The sequence below is a fragment of the Bradysia coprophila genome, unplaced genomic scaffold (assembly GCF_014529535.1).
Source record: "Bradysia coprophila strain Holo2 unplaced genomic scaffold, BU_Bcop_v1 contig_70, whole genome shotgun sequence".
NCBI classification, from domain to species: domain Eukaryota; kingdom Metazoa; phylum Arthropoda; class Insecta; order Diptera; family Sciaridae; genus Bradysia; species Bradysia coprophila.
Genome location: NW_023503941.1, coordinates 3851099 through 3873421, shown reverse-complemented (window position 1 = coordinate 3873421; position 22323 = coordinate 3851099). Strand labels below are relative to the sequence as shown.

Genomic DNA, 22323 nt, shown 5'->3' with positions numbered 1-22323 from the left:
CCCTCTAAAATGAAAGTTTGAGGTTGTAAATGGATTTGCAACCGAAGAGTTTCATTAAGGATCTTGATTTCTTCCAACTGACGAAAATAAGGATATATATTTTTTGAAATTAAATTATAATAAAATAAATTTGAAATTTTTAATGAAGCTTTTAAGCTTATTTAGGGTCTTATGATAAGAATAAAATATAAGAATTATTAAAATGATAATTTTTTGTGTTTTTTTTTCCTGGCTTAAGGATAATAATTATGTAATATTTGAATTCGGCTTTGTTATCGATTTACGTGTATAAATTGAGTTTTCAAAAGAATTTGTGATTTGGCAAGAATTTCGAATGTATTAGTTTCACTTTTGAGTGTGACGGTGGTCTTGGACACATCCAGATGATTAGTCGTCCAGTGAGTAACCATGGTATGATTTACGTATACGATATCCTCGACGATCATTAACCGGCGGGGGCGTTGATACAACATTCATCGGTAAGTCATATAATGAAGCGGAATTAACTCTTTGAAGTTCGCTGAGTCGCATTGAGTTTACTTGTGGTTGTGTGCGAATGGGGTGTTCAGGAACTGTGTTCGTGCAGCTGTTATAGATAGATACGCAACATCCGGATTCTTTTGTACATGATTTAGTGAAATTGAGACCTCGACAGCATGCGCCTATTAACGTGAAGCAGCCAATGCATTGTAATATTTTGTAGAGTGTGACAAGCACGATTAGTCCAATGATTACTTGTAAGATCGTGAAAAGGTAATTGGTTTTTGTCGAGTGATGGAAATGTTTATCTTTCAAATCGTGTAGATCCTTTTCGAATTTGTTTAGTTGGTGAGTAGTATGACGTAACTCATCGAGTCTGATATTTGACACATGAATTTGGTTCAAATGAATTGGTGGTATTGTCTCATTGACTTTATCCTCGCAGCAATCATCAATTATCGGAAAGCTGGGGATTATATTAATGTATTCAGTAGTGAGTTTGTATGACGGACTGAGTTTGTTCAATTTGCTGTATCCTGTGCATTTTTCGTTTAATGTTAGGATTCCCGTACCACTGACTGGTTCATCATAAGTCCTCTCTTTGCATATGATAGTCAATCTGTCTCTTTCGCTCATTGCAAAAAGCCATTGATTGAATTTCAGCTCGTGCCAAATGTATATTGTTCCATGGAGTTTTGAAGTTTTACATGAATTTGGAATTTTTCCGGCCAGAGTTGTCAATAGTGCAGATTCACATGATGGATTTTCCAACGTTGAATAGACTGTGTGACTCTCGCATAGATAATCTTCTTCAGTTATTTTCTGGCAGCGTTTGAGATCCTTCAGTTGTTTGTATTGCATTTTGTTGTTGGATAAGAGGATAAAAGGAAATGAAGGTTCGATGTAGAGATAGGATTTTGATTCAGGATTTATGACAGGTAATGGTAGTGATCTATAAAGGTTAAATATTATTGAATCACAGATAGGTGTTTCGATAATGAACACCAAGCGTTCTTTGTAATATGAACACGAAATCTTTGATATTTCCAAAAGTTTAAATGCATAATACGATTCTAATGGTAAAGGGAAAGTTTTACCATTTTCTAAAGATTTAGTTTTTGAATTAAGTTCATCTATGAATTTCGTAGGTGATATGATTTTAGGATGGATAGCGTTCGACTTTGCAAATAAAATTGCATCTACAACGACATCCAACTGTTCATTTAGTTCATTAACCAAATAAGTAACAGAATTTAAATAAGAAAGTAGCTTGATTGATATGTCATTCCTTTGCTTGTACATGCTATCATTGGCAAGAAAATCATTTAATTGATCGATATTAGCGTTAAGAGTCGATTCATGGACTTTTAGACTTGCGATTGATTCGCCAAAATTGCCCATCGTCGTGCGAATGACATGAATTTGTTCTTGCATAAGATTTAGAACATCATCATCGTCTTTTTCTACGTGGTCAATAGCTTCGTGAATGCTATCTAAATCATCACTATCGGCAACGCCGAGAATCCATTTCAAGATAGTACCTCCTCCATTAAAGATACCTCTTTTCGTTCGCTTGTGATTCAACAAAGAATGTAAATTAACTTGTTTTTGTTCAAGGGATGGAATAGCTACTTCTAGAAATGTCATAGTTTTTTGACAGGAAACAATATCAAAGTGAAATGCTGTGTGATTTTTGCATAAGGATTTCGTTTTTACGTTAAAACTTTTAATCAATTCTAACTTTTTTGTGTAGAACGACACGTTCATATAAGTCACGAGTTTAAAGTGATCAGCAAAAATCCTTGCGGAGCCAAGATGTTCGAAGAAAATTCCACTATTTTTATCTGGTTTAATTTCTTCGATCGCATAACTGTTTGTTTCTCCTCGTACTGAACAGGTGAATAGGATTCCGATTAAAATTCTGTGGGTGGAAAAGAAATGAGAGTAATCAGTATGCAATGCATTATTGCGGTTTCAAACGATTTGTATGGACTTTAACAAACTTATTCTTAATTTTCAATGTCACGTTAGGAGTTTCATGGATTTCTATTATCTCATGGGGACCAGTAAAATCGGGAGATAATTTCTTTGACAATCCTTTCTTAGTCGCTTCGTTCTTTAAATAAACAGAGTCTCCTACTTGAAACTTGTGAGATGTAGAAGTCTGATCATATCGAACTTTGGCTTTCGTTTTCATTTCGATTAGATTTTCTCGAGCTATCTCGTGAGAACGTTGTAACCTATGTTGCAGTTGATTATGATACGCATCATAAGTGTATCGGAATTCGGGAGCTGAGTTAAAAGAACTTGGAATCCTAGGTTTTATTCCAAATATCAATTCATAGGGCATGAATTTTGTGGATGAATGGATATGACTGTTGTAACAGAACATAGCCATTGGAATGTACTTATCCCAATCGTGTTGTTGGGGTTGAATGTAGTGTTTGAGATAATCCTTTAGGGTTGAATGAGAGCGTTCTAAGGCTCCATTTGATTCTGGATGATAAGCTGTAGCGATGCTGTGTTTTAGTTTCAAGACTTTAGTAACTTGTTTCACAACTTCTGACATGAATTCTTTACCCTGATCACTGAGAATACGCTGCGCAATTCCGAACATCATGAAAAAATTGATGAGACTATCGGCTACGGTAGGCGCTTCATGATTAGGCAAAGGGAAAGCATGTGAAAATTTCGTGAGATCATCTTGCATTGTCAATACGAAACGGTTCCCATCTTCCGTAATTGGAAATGGTCCACAAATATCTATAGCAAGACGTTCAAACGGTTGGTGACTAGTGCTAGTAATCTCCATCGGGGCTTTGTTCCTTCTCCTAGAGGTCTTATTTAATTGGCAAGATTTACAGTTCTTGATATAGTCTTTTATATCCTGTCTCATCTTCCGCCAACGATACTTTTCTCTAATCCGCTTGAACATGCGATGATATCCGCAGTGTCCGGATAGAGGAGAATCATGACTCTCTTTTAGGATTTGAGGAATCTGTTCTTCCGGAGGGTTAATCACTAAGTCTAAGTACATAACGATCTTGATTTTAGTATTTCGAAATACAAACAAGAGAATATCTTTGAGTTTTTCATAACTAAACTGATTGAAATCATCGATCGGATTCGCGATTGAAATTGATTCTACTTCATCAATTTCTAATTGAATTCGCAGATTTTGGACTGTTTCAAAGAAATCGGAATATTCTGGTCTATCATAATGATTTTGTTTAATGAAGCAATGGTAATATTTCTGGTCTGATGAACTTCTAGTAGAAACGACAGATAACAATTCATGAGAACTGTCTCTAAATTCTTCTTGATCTACTGATTCTGAAAGAATCTCAGTAACATAATCATTACTTTCATCTAAGTCAATTGCAGTAAAATAAGCTATTGTGTCCTTTGAGGACAGAATATTGTCGTTCATTTCAGAAAAATCGAATATTTGAGGATTCAAAGAATTTTTCATGAAATTCGCATAATCTTTGAACGTTTCTTTAGTTCCTTTAGGAATCGTTGATTTGACTTGAGGCTTGAACGAAACCTTTTTGGGTTTAGATAATAATTTTGATTTTTCGAGTTCCTCATTAGCTTGTTTAGTTCGACTACGTAACTGAACTACATTCATATGTGAAGTCGATTGTATTAAATCGTTAGGAGGGATTCTAGATAACGTGTCTGCATTGGAATTCAATCTTCCTGGCTTGTATACGATCTCATAATCGTACTCTTCTAATTTCAAACGCCAACGGACGAGTTTTGAGCCTGGATCTTTGACGTTAAAAAGCCATACTAATGGACGGTGATCGGTCACTATTTTGAACCTTCTTCCATAAAGATATGGTCTGAAATGATTTGTTGACCAAACGATACTTAACAATTCACGTTCGGTAGTATTGTAGTTAGATTCAGCTCGATTCAACGTTCTACTCGCATATGCAATCGGCAGATCTGAGCCTGAATGATTTTGACTTAAAATAGATCCAATAGCAAAATTGGAAGCATCAGTCGTTAAGATAAATTCTTCTTGAAAATCGGGATATTGTAAAATAGGTTCTGAAGTAAGTTTAGATTTTAGCATGTCAAAAGATCTTTGTTGTTCTTGAGACCAATAAAAGTCTTGATTCTTTTTAAGTAATTTTGTCAATGGTTGTGTGATTTTAGAGAAATCTTTTATAAACTTCCTATAAAAACCACAAATACCCAGAAATTGTTTAATTTCTTTAGCATTATTAGGTATTGGATATTCAGCAACTACGTGAACTTTACCTGGGTCTGGTTTTACACCATGTTCCGAGATTATGTGGCCCAAGTAAGTGACTTCGTGACGCATAAATTCACATTTATCAGGTTGTAGTTTTAAATTATTCAACCGGAGACGGTCAAATATACTTCTGAGCTTAGCTTCGTGATCAGATATAGATTTCGCAAAAACGATCACATCATCTAAATAAGTAAAACACTGTAAATGGTTGAGGCCAATCAGTGCAATGTCAATCATTCTCTGGAAACGCGCTGGAGCATTCTTGAGTCCAAATGGCATTCTTGTAAATTCCCAATGACCTGAAGGAGTTGTGAATGCAGTTTTAGGAATATCTTCTGCCTTCATTGGAATTTGATGGAATCCTGATACGAGGTCCAAAATTGTAAAGTATACTGAATTCCCTAATTGATCTAGTATTCCGGTCATATTTGGTAATGAATAAGCGTCACCTACTGTAACGTTATTTAGCTTTCTGTAGTCAATCACGACTCGCCATTTTATTTCCCCAGAAGCGTCCAACTTCTTCGGTACAACCCACAAAGGAGCAGACCATGGAGATAAAGATGGTTGAATGATACCTTCTTTAAGAAACTTTTTAATTTGTTTTTCAACTTCCGCTTTGTGGACTTCGGGATATCGATATGTTTTCACGGAAATAGGAGGATGATTCTCTGTATTAATCTCATGTTCAGTGAGGCTAGTCATGGAAAGATTATCTCCTTCTATGTGGAATATATCGTCATATTCACTAATGATTTCGTGCAGTGAAGATTTTTCTTCTTCATTCAAATGTTCATCTCTGATTTTCTTCAAGACTGAATTTTTATGTGTTGGTTCATACGGAGTTTGTGTCATAAAGAGAGTTGCCTGTTTTGGTAATAGTTCGAGTTCGACTCGAATTGTTCCAATTAAAACTGAGGTATTGGTTGGATTTAAGACTGTGGCATACGCCTTAGAATTTGAATTAACTTTAGTAATTGCTCTGCTAAGATACATACCGTCTGATAGTGTCAGTTCAGGTATGATTCCTTCTTTGATTTCGGGGTTCACGACTTCGATTTCGATTAATTGCTCGGTTCGAGCTGGTATACTGATTTTGCAGGATTTTTTATGTTCTTGAGTTATGAGCAAAGGTACTGAACCTATCGTAGATCTCATCCATTGATTTTTGTAATCGATCATTACACCATGATTTTGTAGGAAGTCGTTTCCTAGTATTCCATCGAAGGGAATATTATGATTTTCATCTTTCAACAGATGAAATTTGTGTCCAGATTTTGTAAGAAAAGGTTCAAGATGTAGTAACGAGTACCCAAGAGTTTGTAACACAGTACCCTTTCCTACTCCTGTGATATTGATCATGTCGTCATGGTAAATTGGAGTTCCTGGTTCTATTACACCAGTTCTCACTAATATAACGGAGATATGTGCACCAGTATCTACGAGAAACTTTAGCTTTTTCAAGGATTCAACACAATCTACTTCGATATGTGGATTAGAATTAGATAAATTTATGGATTTGCTTTCAGGTAATTTTGAATCAGGAGACGACAGATTTTTAGAGTCATTTACAGAGTCTTCTGAAGAATAGTTTACCAGCGTGCTTCTTCGTGGCCCGCCGGAGTAGCTTGTACGTTTTTTGAATTCGTATCGTTATTTACTTTAGCTTCAGCAGCTTTGGAATCGTTATACTTTTTCTTATAACAATCCTTTAACAAGTGCCCCTTCTTTTTGCAATAGTTACATGTTTCGGAGGTTTTATTTGGCTTAGACTTCGGATCAACGGGTTTACCTTCAAGGGACTGCACAGACTTAGTAGATTTCGAGTTATTGTATTGACGTTTTCGACATTCGCTAATAATATGATCCGGTTTCTTGCAATAATTGCAAACTTTACCCGATTTATCTTGTTTAAGATTTTTCGTATTCGTAACCATTTTCTGAATCTGTTCTTCTGCTTTTGCAATAGTAATTGCGTCATTAAGAGTTTTAATATCTCGAATTCTCAAAGCACTGGAGATGGTTGGCACCGTGAAATAAGTAAAACGATTTAATGCTATTTCCTGCAGCATTTGCAGTTTTCCTTCGAGGATTTGAGGTTCTGATTTAGCATCGTTATCTTGGGTTAGGGAGTTTATTGTTCGCTTGAGGCAAGCCTCCATGCGACAGGTGAAATTAGAAAGCGTCTCATCTGATGTTTGTTTCAGAGTAGTAAGTTCACACAATAATTGTGCCTTATGTTTCGTATCGGCGTACATTGTCTTCAAGTACGACTTGAGGTCTTTCCATTCGTCAAATGTCCTATTGACACATGCGGATTTCGCTTTACCTGAGATTTGAGTAATTACATACTCTAGTAAGGTAGTTTTTTGCTTTTCTGACGCTAAGTTGAATGCTCTGCTAGAATCGGCTAAGAAAGAAGTTAGCTCTTCTCTGTTGCCATCGAACTTACTAATGAATTTTATTAAGAAGGTGATTGGAAGCTCGTCTGGAACTTCATGGAATTCACTGACTTCATCGTTGAAATCGTCTTCGTTTACGCTCATCTTGATAAAATTCTTTCCTTTTTTTATCAATGATACACAAAGAAACACAAACAAGTCTTACTTGTTTACACTAATTCACTCAATAACGAGTTGTATAAGATAGATTGATTTAACTGCTTTGAACAGTTGTATGTAATTGGATGCAATAAAATCGAAATTTCTTTCAAGATTTAGGAAAATATCAATTCAATTTCATGTGATTCAATAAAATTTTAGGGAATGGAAAAGGACTTACAAAATGAATATCGCCATGATATTGCCAGTCAAGTTCAGCTTTAGCTTGTTGAATTGGTTGAATTTGTCTTCCACGTATAATGAACTATAGTTGCTTTGCAACGATGACACTCAAATGATACTAATGTTTGATTTTTTATCACTTTGATTGAATGTGATAATTCACACTTATAACAATCGATTTTGTGTGTTACAATTTCATCTGGGATGATGAATTCACTGTCAACTTGTTCTGTTCGCGAGTTCATTAACAATTCAAATCAAAATTTCGTTGTTTGCACAATTTAAAATGCAGTCGTTCTTATAATGACATCTACAACACCAAAAGGAAATTGTTGTCATTGGTTTGAGTATGCAGAATTCGGATATATAGTTACAATTTGAACACTTTAGTGCAATTATTTTTGGCCAACTCATTTATGTCTTTTGTTTGCTCACAAAATTTTTCTTTTGTATTTATCCAAGGATTTAAAATCCCTTTAGTTCTGACACCAATGTTAAATATGGAAAGATAGTGTTATTTAGTGGTTTGTTTCTTTTATTTGTTCTCTTCTCTGAGGTCTTAATACAACTGAACTTATTCTATTTTGTCAATCATAAAGAAAGTTCGGTAACGCGTTTTTGTACGTGACCAAACACTGTTTTATCAAGAGGAAGCAATTAAGATATGATGATCGAAACAGTTGAGATCATCATAGGCAAAACGGAATATAAAGCAATACATTGTATTGTTATACTGACTTTACTTTGTTGCGTGTATGTGAATTCATATAATATTCGAAGGATTGATCGATTGTTTATCGATTTGACTTTGTTGCAAAAATTAATATATGAATGAATATATGAAATCATAGGGATGAAGTCATAAGATGATGAAATATAAATAATAAGAATTCGATTTTGAGTCATGAGGAGGAATGTTCATAACAGTGGCAACGGAATCGCAAGCGTCAAAGCAACAGTGGATTGAGCGTTGGTGAGTTTAGTGTGCCCGCAGTTGTTTGGTGCGGTTGGATTGCAAGTGGATTCGTTTTCATTTGTGAATTAATTTCGAAGAAAATCAAGTCATGGAAACCTAATATGTGAAAGAGAGTGTTGATTTGTCGAGCAATTCACGCTGTACGTCTTAATAATTTCGCCTCTGTCGGGTGGGCACTGTCCTTTAAAAAAGCGAGGTAATAGAATTTAGATACCAATGGACTGCCATGCTGGCTAAGATAGTGTGCTAGGCGAATCTTAAACCTCTCAAATTATCACCCTTATGCTCTACAATTTTGACCCACGTTTTCTAATTGTTACAGTGAAAATCCACATATTTAGCACAGGCAAATGCGTCTTCTGTTTGGTTTCTAGATATTTGAAAATAAAATATTTTTTTTTTTTGGATTCCAATGAACATTGAAATTTAGTGTATACTCGAGCTCCAGGTTTTCTTTTATATCCAAGACGAGATACATAATTCACGCCGTAAGTGCGCCGAAAATTTAAATAGCTTCAATTGACAGTTGGACAAAATACCGCTGACTTCATGTAACAAATGTCAAAAACTGTATGTTAAAATGTCCAGGATATGCGTTTTGTTTTGGAATGGAACTTATGGCGTGAATCAATGGACAGTTGTCTATAAAAAACGCTTATGTTTCAGTTTTGAAAGTCCATCCCTTTCGAGACCGAACATTTTTCCGCTTCTGAGATATTGAGGCTGAGAAATTTAGATCACGAAAAAGCCTGATACTGAAGTCTCACTTTGAGATCACATTTTGCGTGCCTTAAGGCCTACCTCGTGGCTGTTTCCTGGTTAATTTACTTTGCGTAAACGCGAGGAATTTATAATCTAAAAAATACAGTAAAAACATAAGATCCCGGAAAGTTTTTAGTGAAATTGTTCAAGGACTACACAATTTGCCAAGGGACTCTGACTAAGATCAAACTGGTTTTATCTGCGTATATCAAATTATTTCACATGAATTATGACTTTTCTGATAGCTGAGAGTCCAATGCAACGGAAAAGTTCATTCAGTCATCAAAACCTGTTTTTGAGGCAGCTCTTTTGAGGCAGTTTCTGTGGAGCTCTGAATCCGTCAGCAGTAGGTATTTTTATTTTATCGCATTACTACGAAGTGTCAACATTTGAAGGCCGCGTATCTGACTTATTACCATTTAGATGGACCATACATGTAAACATAAAAATACTTTAATAAAAAATAATTATTTAATTAAAAATAAAAAACGAACAGCACTTCAGCTTCAGAAAATGAATTCCTCCATTTTCAAAAATGGCGGACAAGCCTTTTTATAAATGTTCCTCAACTTACATCAAAATCTTTTTTTTAGGTCTTTTTTCTTCTAGAAAAAATACCCTATTATGGCCGGTTTGTCTGTCTGTCTGTCTGTCCGTCCGTCTGTCTGTCTGTCTGTCTGTCTGTCTGTCTGTCTGTCTGTCTGTTCCACAAATTTGGTACTTTTGGTAGCTTTCAGTCGGTAGTTGGTATTTTTGGTAGTTGGTAGTTTCGAGCTGGATTGACATTCAAAATTGCAAAGCCACCATGAGCATATCAACACCAGGCAAATAATAATTATTTGTTATCTGATCACCGATAGCTCACAGTTAGCATTGCAGTTCGAAAATTTGATAGTTGGTAGTTGGACTACCAAGGCTATAATTGACTACCAAACGTAATTTTTGGGGAAGAGATGTTTACTATTCGAGAACTACGCACCGACTGACGAAATTATTCTACATGCTCGCCTATTTATAAATCGGAAATTTGGTAGTCGGTAGCTTTGGTAGTTGGTAGTTGCGAGGTGGATTGAAATTCAAAATTGCAAAGCCACCATGAGCATATCAACACCAGGCAAATAATAATTATTTGTTATCTGATCACCGATAGCTCACAGTTAACATTGCAATTCGAAAATTTGGTAGTTGGACTACCAAGGCTATAATTGACTACCAAACGTAATTTTTGGGGAAGAGATGTTTACTATTCGAGAACTACGCACCGACTGACGAAATTATTCTACATGCTTGCCTATTTAAAGCTTGAATTTTTGGTAGTTGACTATAAAACTGGTAGTTGAATACCAAATTGGTAAAACGTTGGTAGAGATATTTACTCTTCAACAGCTAGATGTCGACTGATGAAAGCTATTCTTCCGCCTTGCCTCCAGAAAAAGAAAAAAGACCTCACCAGGCTTTAGCCGGTCTATTCTTGTTCTGCTATGTTAGGACGTCATTTTACTTTTAAAAATGTTGAAATTTACCAATATCCTCAAATTAAATACTGACACACGCAAAAGGTGAACTCACACACGCAAGTTTATTGCTGCAAATGATTTTTAGCACTGTCATCGACTTAATGTAGGGTTCCCATTAGTCCTCGTTTTAGAGGACATTTCCTCTTTTTTTCGTCTCGTTCTTCTTTTTTACAAAGATTCTAAGAACATCTCTTTTTTGAAGAAGACGTCATCTTTGTCTAATAATCTTCTTTGTCAGATAATCTCTGAAAGGTAATACAACGAACTCTTCATCACAAAAAAAAAAAAAATAACTCGCTCCGCTCGCATTCTTTACCACCTTATTCTTTCATACATTAAATTAAAAGTTAGTAATTTTACAAGAACAGTGTAGCATTGTGTGAGATACCAAAGATCACGCAAGGATAAGGTAAAACGAAGTCTGTATTCAGGTAATATGAAGTGGATGCTATCACTGAGAAGTTCTCAGTGAGAAGGAATCCAAAAGAATATCAGGAAGATTTCAGTGCATATTGCAGAGAGCATTTTTGATTTTTTTTGTTTTCAGCATGAACTGTGGTGTAAATTACACAATAGTTGCACAAAGTGCATGTACAGTCGCTGTAATTCCGCGTCAGAAGTTCACTTTTTGTCCTCTTTTTTGAATGTGAAGGCGTCCTCTTTTTGTCCTCTTTTTCAAAATTGAAAAATGGAAACCCTACTTAATGAATCATTTTACAAAATTTTGGTATCGAAAAATCGTGTGCGAGTTCACCTTTTATGTAGTTAAAAAATGCATTGTTTTAGCATAGTGTTCACAATCACCAGCACTGCAAATGAGGTATCAACGGAAAGCTTAGACAATGTATGTTACGACTAGCATGTTAGGTTCACATTAAGCGTCATCAGTACCAGCCCAGACCTGTCTAAAGTTCACACAGATTGTGAAAATTTTTCTTGCAAATTTTTGCATAAAAAAACACTATTTTCCCAACTTCGGAGACCTTCCACCAGCAACCAGGTGTGGCTCGAGACTGTGTGAGACCTGTTTTGAGGTCTGCTGGCAAACACCTTTCAAAGCATGTATATATATCCATCCCCGACGAAATGGGTCCGATTTTGATAGGTGGATTTTCAAAAGAATCCCTCTATGTTATTCTTACTCGTGGTGCCGCCCTCTACAAAAATCACTAAAAACATATCATGTCCACGAGAGGTCGAATAAAATTTTGTTCTGTTTTCGTTCTGTAAGTTAAAACACCTATTTTCGCTTTTTAGCCCCGTACGAAGTACGAAGGGGCTTATAGGATTACGATGCCGTGTGTAATTGATGGAATTCGAAGCAGACGGTAAGGGCAAAGTGTTTGCCTATGTTCATAGATGACGAATGCGCAATAAAAATTTGGGCCGTCTGTCCGTCTGTCCGTCACGTCGATATCTTGAGTAAATCGAATCCGATTTCAAAAATTTTTCCCTGAAAGATAGTCGAAATAGTGAGGCTAAGTTCGGAGATGGGCATATTCGAGTCGGCCCTTCGTGAGTTAGGGCCACCTAAGTGATTTCAGGTCTTTTGGTGATATTTATGGCAAAATAAACGATGGAAATGTAATGTATGACACGGCAAATGATATGTATTGTCAATACCAATCCAGGAAAAAAAAGTTTTTTTAAATCGGGTGAGTGGACCGTGAGTTAGGGCCTTAGAAGTGAAAAGCTACTAGGGCCCTATGTGTATTTTACATAGAACTCGAGTAAATTTCATTCGTTTTTCGTAATTTTTGTGTCATTTGGAAGGTAATCAAAGGCCGAATAGAATGTTGTTAAAAAAAAATTAAATTTGGGTCCTTGGACTAAGGCCGCTACTAGGGCCCTATGTGTATTTTACATATAACTTGAGTATATTTCATCCGTTTTTCGTAATTTTTGTTTCATTTGGAAGGTAATCCAAATAAATTTGGGTCCTTGGACTAAGGCCACTACTAGGGCCCTATGTGTATTTTACATTGAACTCGAGTAAATTTCATTCGTTTTTCGTAATTTTTGTGTCATTTGGAAGGTAATCAAAGGCCGAATAGAATGTTGTTAAAAAAAAAAAAAATTGGGTCCTCGGACTAAGGCCGCTACTAGGGCCCTATGCGTATTTTACATACAACTCGAGTAAATTTCATCCGTTTTTCGTAATTTTTGTTTCATTTGGAAGGTAATCCAAATAAATTTGGGTCCTTGGACTAAGGCCGCTACTAGGGCCCTATGTGTATTTTACATTGAACTCGAGTAAATTTCATTCGTTTTTCGTAATTTTTGTGTCATTTGGAAGGTAATCAAAGGCCGAATAGAATGTTGTTAAAAAAAAAAAAATTGGGTCCTCGGACTAAGGCCGCTACTAGGGCCCTATGTGTATTTTACATAGAACTCGAGTAAATTTCATTCGTTTTTCGTAATTTTTGTGTCATTTGGAAGGTAATCAAAGGCCGAATAGAATGTTGTTAAAAAAAAAAAAATTGGGTCCTCGGACTAAGGCCGCTACTAGGGCCCTATGCGTATTTTACATACAACTCGAGTAAATTTCATCCGTTTTTCGTAATTTTTGTTTCATTTGGAAGGTAATCCAAATAAATTTGGGTCCTTGGACTAAGGCCACTACTAGGGCCCTATGTGTATTTTACATTGAACTCGAGTAAATTTCATCCGTTTTTCGTAATTTTTGTTTCATTTGGAAGGTAATCCAAATAAATTTGGGTCCTCGGACTAAGGCCGCTACTAGGGCCCTATGTGTATTTTACATTGAACTCGAGTAAATTTCATCCGTTTTTCGTAATTTTTGTGTCATTTGGAAGGTAATCAAAGGCCGAATAGAATGTTGTTAAAAAAAAAAAAAATTGGGTCCTCGGACTAAGGCCGCTACTAGGGCCCTATGCGTATTTTACATATAACTCGAGTAAATTTCATCCGTTTTTCGTAATTTTTGTGTCATTTGGAAGGTAATCAAAGGCCGAATAGAATGTTGTTAAAAAAAAAAAAATTGGGTCCTCGGACTAAGGCCGCTACTAGGGCCCTATGTGTATTTTACATAGAACTCGAGTAAATTTCATTCGTTTTTCGTAATTTTTGTGTCATTTGGAAGGTAATCAAAGGCCGAATAGAATGTTGTTAAAAAAAAAAAAATTGGGTCCTCGGACTAAGGCCGCTACTAGGGCCCTATGCGTATTTTACATACAACTCGAGTAAATTTCATCCGTTTTTCGTAATTTTTGTTTCATTTGGAAGGTAATCCAAATAAATTTGGGTCCTTGGACTAAGGCCACTACTAGGGCCCTATGTGTATTTTACATTGAACTCGAGTAAATTTCATCCGTTTTTCGTAATTTTTGTTTCATTTGGAAGGTAATCCAAATAAATTTGGGTCCTCGGACTAAGGCCGCTACTAGGGCCCTATGTGTATTTTACATTGAACTCGAGTAAATTTCATCCGTTTTTCGTAATTTTTGTGTCATTTGGAAGGTAATCAAAGGCCGAATAGAATGTTGTTAAAAAAAAAAAAAATTGGGTCCTCGGACTAAGGCCGCTACTAGGGCCCTATGTGTATTTTACATCGAACTCGAGTAAATTTCATTCGTTTTTCGTAATTTTTGTGTCATTTGGAAGGTAATCAAAGGCCGAATAGAATGTTGTTAAAAAAAAAAAAAATTGGGTCCTCGGACTAAGGCCGCTACTAGGGCCCTATGCGTATTTTACATACAACTCGAGTAAATTTCATCCGTTTTTCGTAATTTTTGTTTCATTTGGAAGGTAATCCAAATAAATTTGGGTCCTTGGACTAAGGCCACTACTAGGGCCCTATGTGTATTTTACATTGAACTCGAGTAAATTTCATCCGTTTTTCGTAATTTTTGTGTCATTTGGAAGGTAATCAAAGGCCGAATAGAATGTTGTTAAAAAAAAAAAAAAATTGGGTCCTCGGACTAAGGCCGCTACTAGGGCCCTATGCGTATTTTACATACAACTCGAGTAAATTTCATCCGTTTTTCGTAATTTTTGTTTCATTTGGAAGGTAATCCAAATAAATTTGGGTCCTCGGACTAAGGCCGCTACTAGGGCCCTATGTGTATTTTACATATAACTCGAGTAAATTTCATCCGTTTTTCGTAATTTTTGTGTCATTTGGAAGGTAATCAAAGGCCGAATAGAATGTTGTTAAAAAAAAAAAAAAATTGGGTCCTCGGACTAAGGCCGCTACTAGGGCCCTATGCGTATTTTACATATAACTCGAGTAAATTTCATCCGTTTTTCGTAATTTTTGTGTCATTTGGAAGGTAATCAAAGGCCGAATAGAATGTTGTTAAAAAAAAAAAAAAATTGGGTCCTCGGACTAAGGCCGCTACTAGGGCCCTATGTGTATTTTACATAGAACTCGAGTAAATTTCATTCGTTTTTCGTAATTTTTGTGTCATTTGGAAGGTAATCAAAGGCCGAATAGAATGTTGTTAAAAAAAAAAAAAAATTGGGTCCTCGGACTAAGGCCGCTACTAGGGCCCTATGCGTATTTTACATATAACTCGAGCAAATTTCATCCGTTTTTCGTAATTTTTGTTTCATTTGGAAGGTAATCAAAGGCCGAATAGAATGTTGTTGAAAAAAAATTAAATTTGGGTCCTTGGACTAAGGTCGCTACTAGGGCACTATGTGTATTTTACATACAACTCGAGTAAATTTCATCCGTTTTTCGTAATTTTTGTTTCATTTGGAAGGTAATCGAATGCCGAATAGAATGTTGTTGAAAAAAAAATTAAATTTGGGTCCTTGGACTGAGGCCGATACTAGGCCCTATGTGTATTTATACTCAATAAATTAAAATTTTAGGGCTATTTGAAATTTTTGTTTTATTTGAAAGGAACGTCGTACGGGGCTTCGTAATTGCGCTATGCGCAATTTCTAAGATGTACACATTATTTACATAATAATTTTACTTTAACTACTTTAACCGGCGCAATAGGCTTACGGTCAAAGTAGGGTGACAGACGCACTAGGGTCACGTACGCAATAGATATACGGGTTTGTACGGGGCTCAGTCGCAGCAAACGCTCCGACTGTTCTGATGGCTCGTTTGAATGGAAATTGCCATATACGAACAATCTTAAGCGGTCGCTCTTATTACGAGAATACTAGGAGCAGTGCTGAGTTCATTTATGTGTCACTTGTGTCACACAATCTTGTTAAATGTCAACCGAACAAAAAACAACAACAAACAAACGTCAAAACATTACAACGCGCGAGGAGGTTTTTGATCGTTTGGACCGCATGAGGGAAGTTAATTAGCCAGAGCAAGTGCAACTCGTAGTTAAAGTTCGTTGTAAATGTGAATCAATGTTCCATTTACGAGCGTGTTTCCATGTTTCCGCCAAACTGTACAGACAGCCCGTAGCTAATTGCATAATCAACCGTCGTCAATTATTCCGGACCGATGTTGTTACAGTCTCGAAAACATCAGTCGGCTGTGAGAATAAATTCGCTCATGCCGTCTTGGAAATCAATCCGCAATGCCGAGTATTGCGAGGCGAACAAAACGACAAGAATGACGTCGCATCTGTGGCAATCGATTTCGATCAAAATTGGAGAGACTTAACCACAACTGGTGTGGTTGAATGGCTCGAGACAATCAAAAATTATTGCAAACAAAACGGCACAACGATATCGGACGAGAAGTTCGACGAATTTGTCGATGTGTGCACGGACCGCTGTTTTGATTTCACCGACAGTCAATTGATTCAGTCACTGCAAATACTGCATCGCTATCCGCTGACGGAATCGCCCAAGTCGAGAAATTTTGTCGAGCTGTGGAATGCACTTGACGATGCCTGCGTGGAACGAATCGACGCATGGGACTTCAATACCATTTTGTATGTGTGCGATCACTGGCATATGCTGCAACTGGGACGATTCAATAAATTCAGTTTTCGAGGATGTTTGAAAATTGGCAGAAAACTTCGCAGACTGCCGCCCCATCAATTGGTTCAGCTGATGTTTTATCTGAGTATTCGGCGTGTTGAAATACTGGACATGTTCGAGATTGAAATCAATTTGGGCAATTCGTTGGACGCATTCAGTTTGGACGAGATAGCGGTGCTGTGTATGGGCTTTTTCAAAACCCAGACGAAATTTAAGGATCAGGAATTGGTAGAGAAGATCTTCAAGCGAACGATACGTGAGATCGACACGGTAGATGACCTAGCGTTCACCTGCATTTTAAAGGTAAATTTTTACAAAAATTGAAGATGCGAACGTTCCGCTAGCGTCACGGCATTAATTCCAGGCTCTGCGTTATTCGTTAAAAAATTTCCACCACGCCCTAGTACTGGAAATGCTCAACGCTGCCGACGGCCAATTGGCTCGCCTATCAACGTTGACCTGTCTGCACGTAGCTCTCTTAGGGACGCATCTTCACATATGCCATCAGAGTTGCATCGAGCAAATTTTGCACCGTTTCGCCGACGACGTACAGGCGATTCGCATGAAAGATTTGGAACGCATCAGCTACGTGATGGGTTTCTTTGATTTCGAATCGGAGAGCAACATTGCCAACCGGTTGTGTCAACAGTTTTTAGCCGAGCTGAAGAATCGGGTCGATGACATCGTCCGGTATCCGAAATGCTTTGCGTTGTCGTTGCACTACTTGTCGCTGAAGGGATACCACGACGAAGAAATGATATCGGTAGCACTGAGCCCGTCGTTTCTGAGTGCGGCCTACGGAAACCAAACGAGATACGACAATGAACTCTTCGGCTTGGACTCATTCGTGAAGATAAATCTGAAGGAAACTTACACCGGCAACCAATTGACCGAGAAGAATCGGCAGTACATGGGAAAGATGTTAACTGAATATGTGCCGGACCGTAACAAAGAATTCAAGATTGGCTTTGCCGATAATCTATTGCTGGAAGTGAAGGAAACGTCCGACGAGCTGTGTACTCATTCTTACTTTGCACACTCCCTACCGCATTTCAGTAAACCGGGTAAGTTCAACACCCTAACACAGTTAGATTGACCGTTAACGAAGTTTGGTCTCTTTGTAGACATAATTATCGCCTACGACAGAAACTCCAACACCGGCATCGACATTGCTCACAAGCTGCCTCCACTCTATACGGGAAAGATTATCGATCGGTCTATGTTAGTGGATGGCCTCGACACCGATGCTGCTGATGTGGAGATAGTCAATGTTATTGTCGGTGGTTGGTCCAGTTACATCAGAGGTACTGAAAAGGTGAACGGTTTCAACAGACAGAAAATTGAACAGGCGAAAATGCTGGGCTTACGGCCAGTTTTGGTAAGTGAAAACGTGCATTTGATACGGACATGGTATGGCCAGGACGTATCTGACTATCCCATAAATTCCTCTCAAATTTCCGTGAAAATTCTTAGTTCTCAATAAAACGAAGCGTGCAGGTAATACTATGTTGCAGTCACTACGTGTTGACCCAAAAATAGATAAATTTAACGACGACTGGCTTTGTACGAAATGTGGCTGCGGAAAATCTTTTGTTTAAAATGGTTCTTACGGTCCTTTCGTCCATAGCACAATTTAGCTTTTTTGATCAACCCGTCCGGGTCCTTAGCCATCGAAAACGTTCGGCAAAAAGAATTTTCGGTAACTTCTCGAACATGATCATTTCATCGATTCGGTTTTTGTGTGGGAACAAAAGACTGCATTCTTTACTGGCTGGACATTTCGAAACGTTTTTTGAACGATAACATCGTTCCTGACGATTTTAACCAAAGTTATAACAACACTGAAGGTAGTGCAAACACCCGATTTTCCCGATTTTCTCACGGAGTCGAATTCACCACACCACTAGCTGCAAATTGACACAGACGAATTCAATATGTGACCAACATAACGAAACTAAATTCACCTGAAAGTAGGCAGGCATTTGCATTATACCTTCATTGTTTATATACTTTGATATTAGCCGTGTAGAAATGTCGCCACGCCTTGTTGTACAGTTTTCGTTGACGTCGTTCTCGACTCGTTACAATGATAACATGTAATCGATTCAAAGTTTACCCGTTTGTCTGATAGCTTAACAAAATTCCGATGAGGACAATTTGCAGCGCAGACTCAATTCAGTGTAGCGTTTACAATTTTAATAAAAAATTCTCAACGTTCTTGCTGCCGCATTTAACCAAAAGACATTAAACCTTCAGCAGATCACGAAAAATACGGAGCCCAAGTTTAGTGTGAACTTTAGTGCAACGCCACATGTCATTTTATGTAGCGCTAACGATTTCTATAGAATGCATGGAATGTGGCAGCATAAAGTATTCCAACACTGCAAAAAATTATGGAAATTGCAAGTGCTGCACTGGAACTCACCCGAAACTTAAGTTCCAATAGTCTTTTGTATAAGCTTCACTGGTTTCCATAAATTCTATAGAAATTGCTGGTGCTATACCGTACGAAATCTGACGCTGCACGTTACTTCATCCGAAACTTTGGATCCGTATACTTTGTGATTCGCTGAAAATTTGTATTACCTTCAGTGTTTGTATGTACCATGTACTATCCGAAGGACATGTTTTCACGTCTTTCACGTTTTCCAGGCTAGTACACAGTTCGTGAAAAATTTGGTTGCAAAATGACTGAAAATAGCATTCGGTCCACTGACTGAAAAATGTGTGGAATTACCTTCCAAAGTTACCGATTCATATTTCAATGGTATACAAACACAGCGCTATTGGTAAATTTGGTGAAATATAATCCACGCGTTTAGTGGTATGCTTTGTAGCGCTGCATAAAAAAGTGGTCGAATCCGATATTTTGAATTTTTGTATGGAAATTCACATTCAAACGTTGATATCTCCCATGTTTTTGAAGAATAAGAACCAGATTTTGCTAGGTTTGCATCTTTTATGTAGTTTTAAGGATTGGCATACTCATTTGTGAGAAATCTTGAGTAAACATTTTCGTCTAATTATTTTACACAAATGAGTTTGCCAATCGATAAAACTCCATAAACAATGGAGACCTAGCAAAATCTGGCTCTTCTTCTTTAAAAACAACGGCGATATCAGCGTTTGAATGTGAATTTCCATACAAAAATTCAAAATATCGGATTCGACCACTTTTTTATGCAGCGCTACAAACCATACCACTAAACGCGTGGATAAAGCCACCAAAAATAAATATAATTACCAATAGCGCAGTATTGGTGTACCATTAAAATATGAATCAGTCAAAAACACTCAAAAGAGTAAAAGTGACGCAAGTCCCTGTGCATACTTCCAAAACAACTGATATCGCTGGATGTGACGCATTCTGCGCTTGTACGCAAAAACTGTAACAGGAAAAATTTGACCAAAGAAATTCTAGAAACAAAATTTTACCAAAAAAAATTTTGCGTCACAAAGTGGCAGATGATTCGGACGTATTAGGACGTATTCTTGCCTATTTTAAAAAAATTCTTAAAAGTACTTTCCTCAACATCTGCCACTTGTGACGCAAAATTTTTTTGGTAAAATTTTGTTTCTAGAATTTCTTTGGTCAAATTTTTCTTGTGACAGTTTTTGCGTACAAGCGCAGAATCCGTCACATCCAGCGATATCAGTTGTTTTGGAAGTATGCACAGGGACTTGCGTCACTTTTACTCTTTTGAGTGTTTTTGACTGATATCAGTTCTTTTGGAAGAATTAATAGATTAGAAAAATTTGAAAAATTTAAAAAATTTGAAAAATTTGAAAAAATTTGAAAGTTTTGAAAATTTTGAAAAATTTAAAAAATTTTGAAAAATTTAAAAACTTCTAAATTTAGGGAAAAAAAATTGAGGCGAGCAGAGCTTACCAAAAGCGAACAAATTTGTTCTACCATACCCATCCACACACACACACTTAAAGTTGTTCTTATATGGGGCTTATATGGGAACTTCGAGGAGCCCTAGCTCTGAAACGAGGCCGGTTCCCCCCAAATTTTTTTTTCTGGAATGTCTTAGAATGACGACTAGAATCTACTCCCAAAATTTCAACAAAATCTAAAGAAGACTTAAGAAGATAGGAAACACGGACGGACGGACGGACTAACAAAGTAACGTAGGATTTTTTCATTTCGTTTAAAGTACTGAAATTGACCAAAATGTATGGAAATAGGGCTTCTTGGAAGGTTTTTTGCGTGGCCAAATTTTAAGCTGCAAGAACGTGTGATAGCTCGTTGAACTCGTACGGACGCCTAGTTTTTTTAATGGTAATTTGGAGTCATTTGTATTTGAATTGTGGAACTTCAATATTCGCTGTATATATGGTTCTGCAGTCTACGACAAAATTTTTTTTTTTTTTCTAGTAATAGGACTTGCGTCACGGGCGCTATGCTAACGCGCGCCCATGATTGGTAACTGAGGACTGTAATTTCACACATTTTTCAGCCAGTGCTATTTTTCAGTAATTTTGCAACCAATTTTTCGCGAACTGTGTAGTGTACTCATCGATCTTGAATTTCCAAAGTCTAGTTTGATAGTCAGCATAGCTGATGCAATTGTTTATCGTAATGACATCGAAACGAATTCGTACAGACGCACATCCTAATCAATTGCTTATTTCTTGTTTCCATAGATTCCGTGGTTTGATTGGAAGAGATTGCTTAGGTGGGAACGGAAAATGTATATCGAACGGAAGATAAAGGAAGCGCTGCAAGTTAAATAATTTTATTTTCCAAACAACAGACTGCTATGTACAAAAACACGAGAAAATATAGTCGCGTTAACGTTGATTGTGAGTTTTTCTTTTGTATCGTTCGAAAGGCACACGCTACACCGATTTCCTGTGTACGACAATTTCGTTTACTCGATAATATCGTCAAAAAAAAGTATCGACACGAGCCGACAACGAGGTTGAATGGAAACATACAGAGAATTCGAATAATCATGAATTGCTTGCTATCGAGCTATTCATCTTCCTTGTCCAGCCGTATCACATGCATTTTCATCGGTTGCACTTAATCTAACATCAAATTCGTCAAAAAACCGTATCTAACAGACAAAGTGTTAACTGCATAACCGATAATCGGCGATTAAATACACACTCCTAATTGAATGTGTGATTATTATCGCCTCCCCCCCGTAAACACTTTTCATTTGACAATGAAATATGTCAATCAATCGAATCGAATCCAACAAAAAAATCTCCAAACGCCCCAAACTTTCTATTTGTTTGTTGTCCACTGATTGTAAACGGTTCTACCGGTCTAGACGATATTCATACAAGTTCATACCAAGAGCATGAACTCCACTGCACTACCGGCAATAATTCTAAACGTTCTGTCTACGATGACTCACTATCATCTATATCCAGACAGCGTTCGTCTAATCCATCGACTGAGTGCAATTTTCCACTTCGATCATCACATTTATTTTGTGGATGCATCGACAACCGACATCAGTAATTGGGTGCCACTGTCGCCATCGAGTTTCAATGCGACGTTAGTGAACTTCATACCTCAGACAGTTTACACATTTGATGGTGACTCTACCAGCAACGTTACAACCACGAAACTGCCAACATTAGAAGAGAAAATGA

At 37.1% G+C, this 22323-nt stretch overlaps 2 protein-coding genes across 2 annotated transcripts; one reads left to right on the top strand and one right to left on the bottom strand.

Annotated features, from left to right (window-relative positions):
- Window positions 1-223: 223 nt before the first annotated feature.
- LOC119083924 lies at window positions 224-2127 on the bottom strand. The gene has a single exon (XM_037193738.1). It carries the CDS (start codon window positions 2125-2127, stop codon window positions 388-390), a length of 1740 nt encoding a protein of 579 aa, XP_037049633.1. The 3' UTR covers window positions 224-387.
- A 13862-nt stretch (window positions 2128-15989) lies between these two features.
- On the top strand, window positions 15990-21511 carry LOC119083781. The gene is made up of 4 exons (XM_037193583.1): window positions 15990-17013; window positions 17075-17774; window positions 17835-18088; window positions 21361-21511. The coding sequence occupies exons 1-4, from the start codon at window positions 16129-16131 to the stop codon at window positions 21448-21450; spliced, it is 1929 nt and encodes a 642-aa protein (XP_037049478.1). The 5' UTR covers window positions 15990-16128; the 3' UTR covers window positions 21451-21511.
- Window positions 21512-22323: the final 812 nt, after the last annotated feature.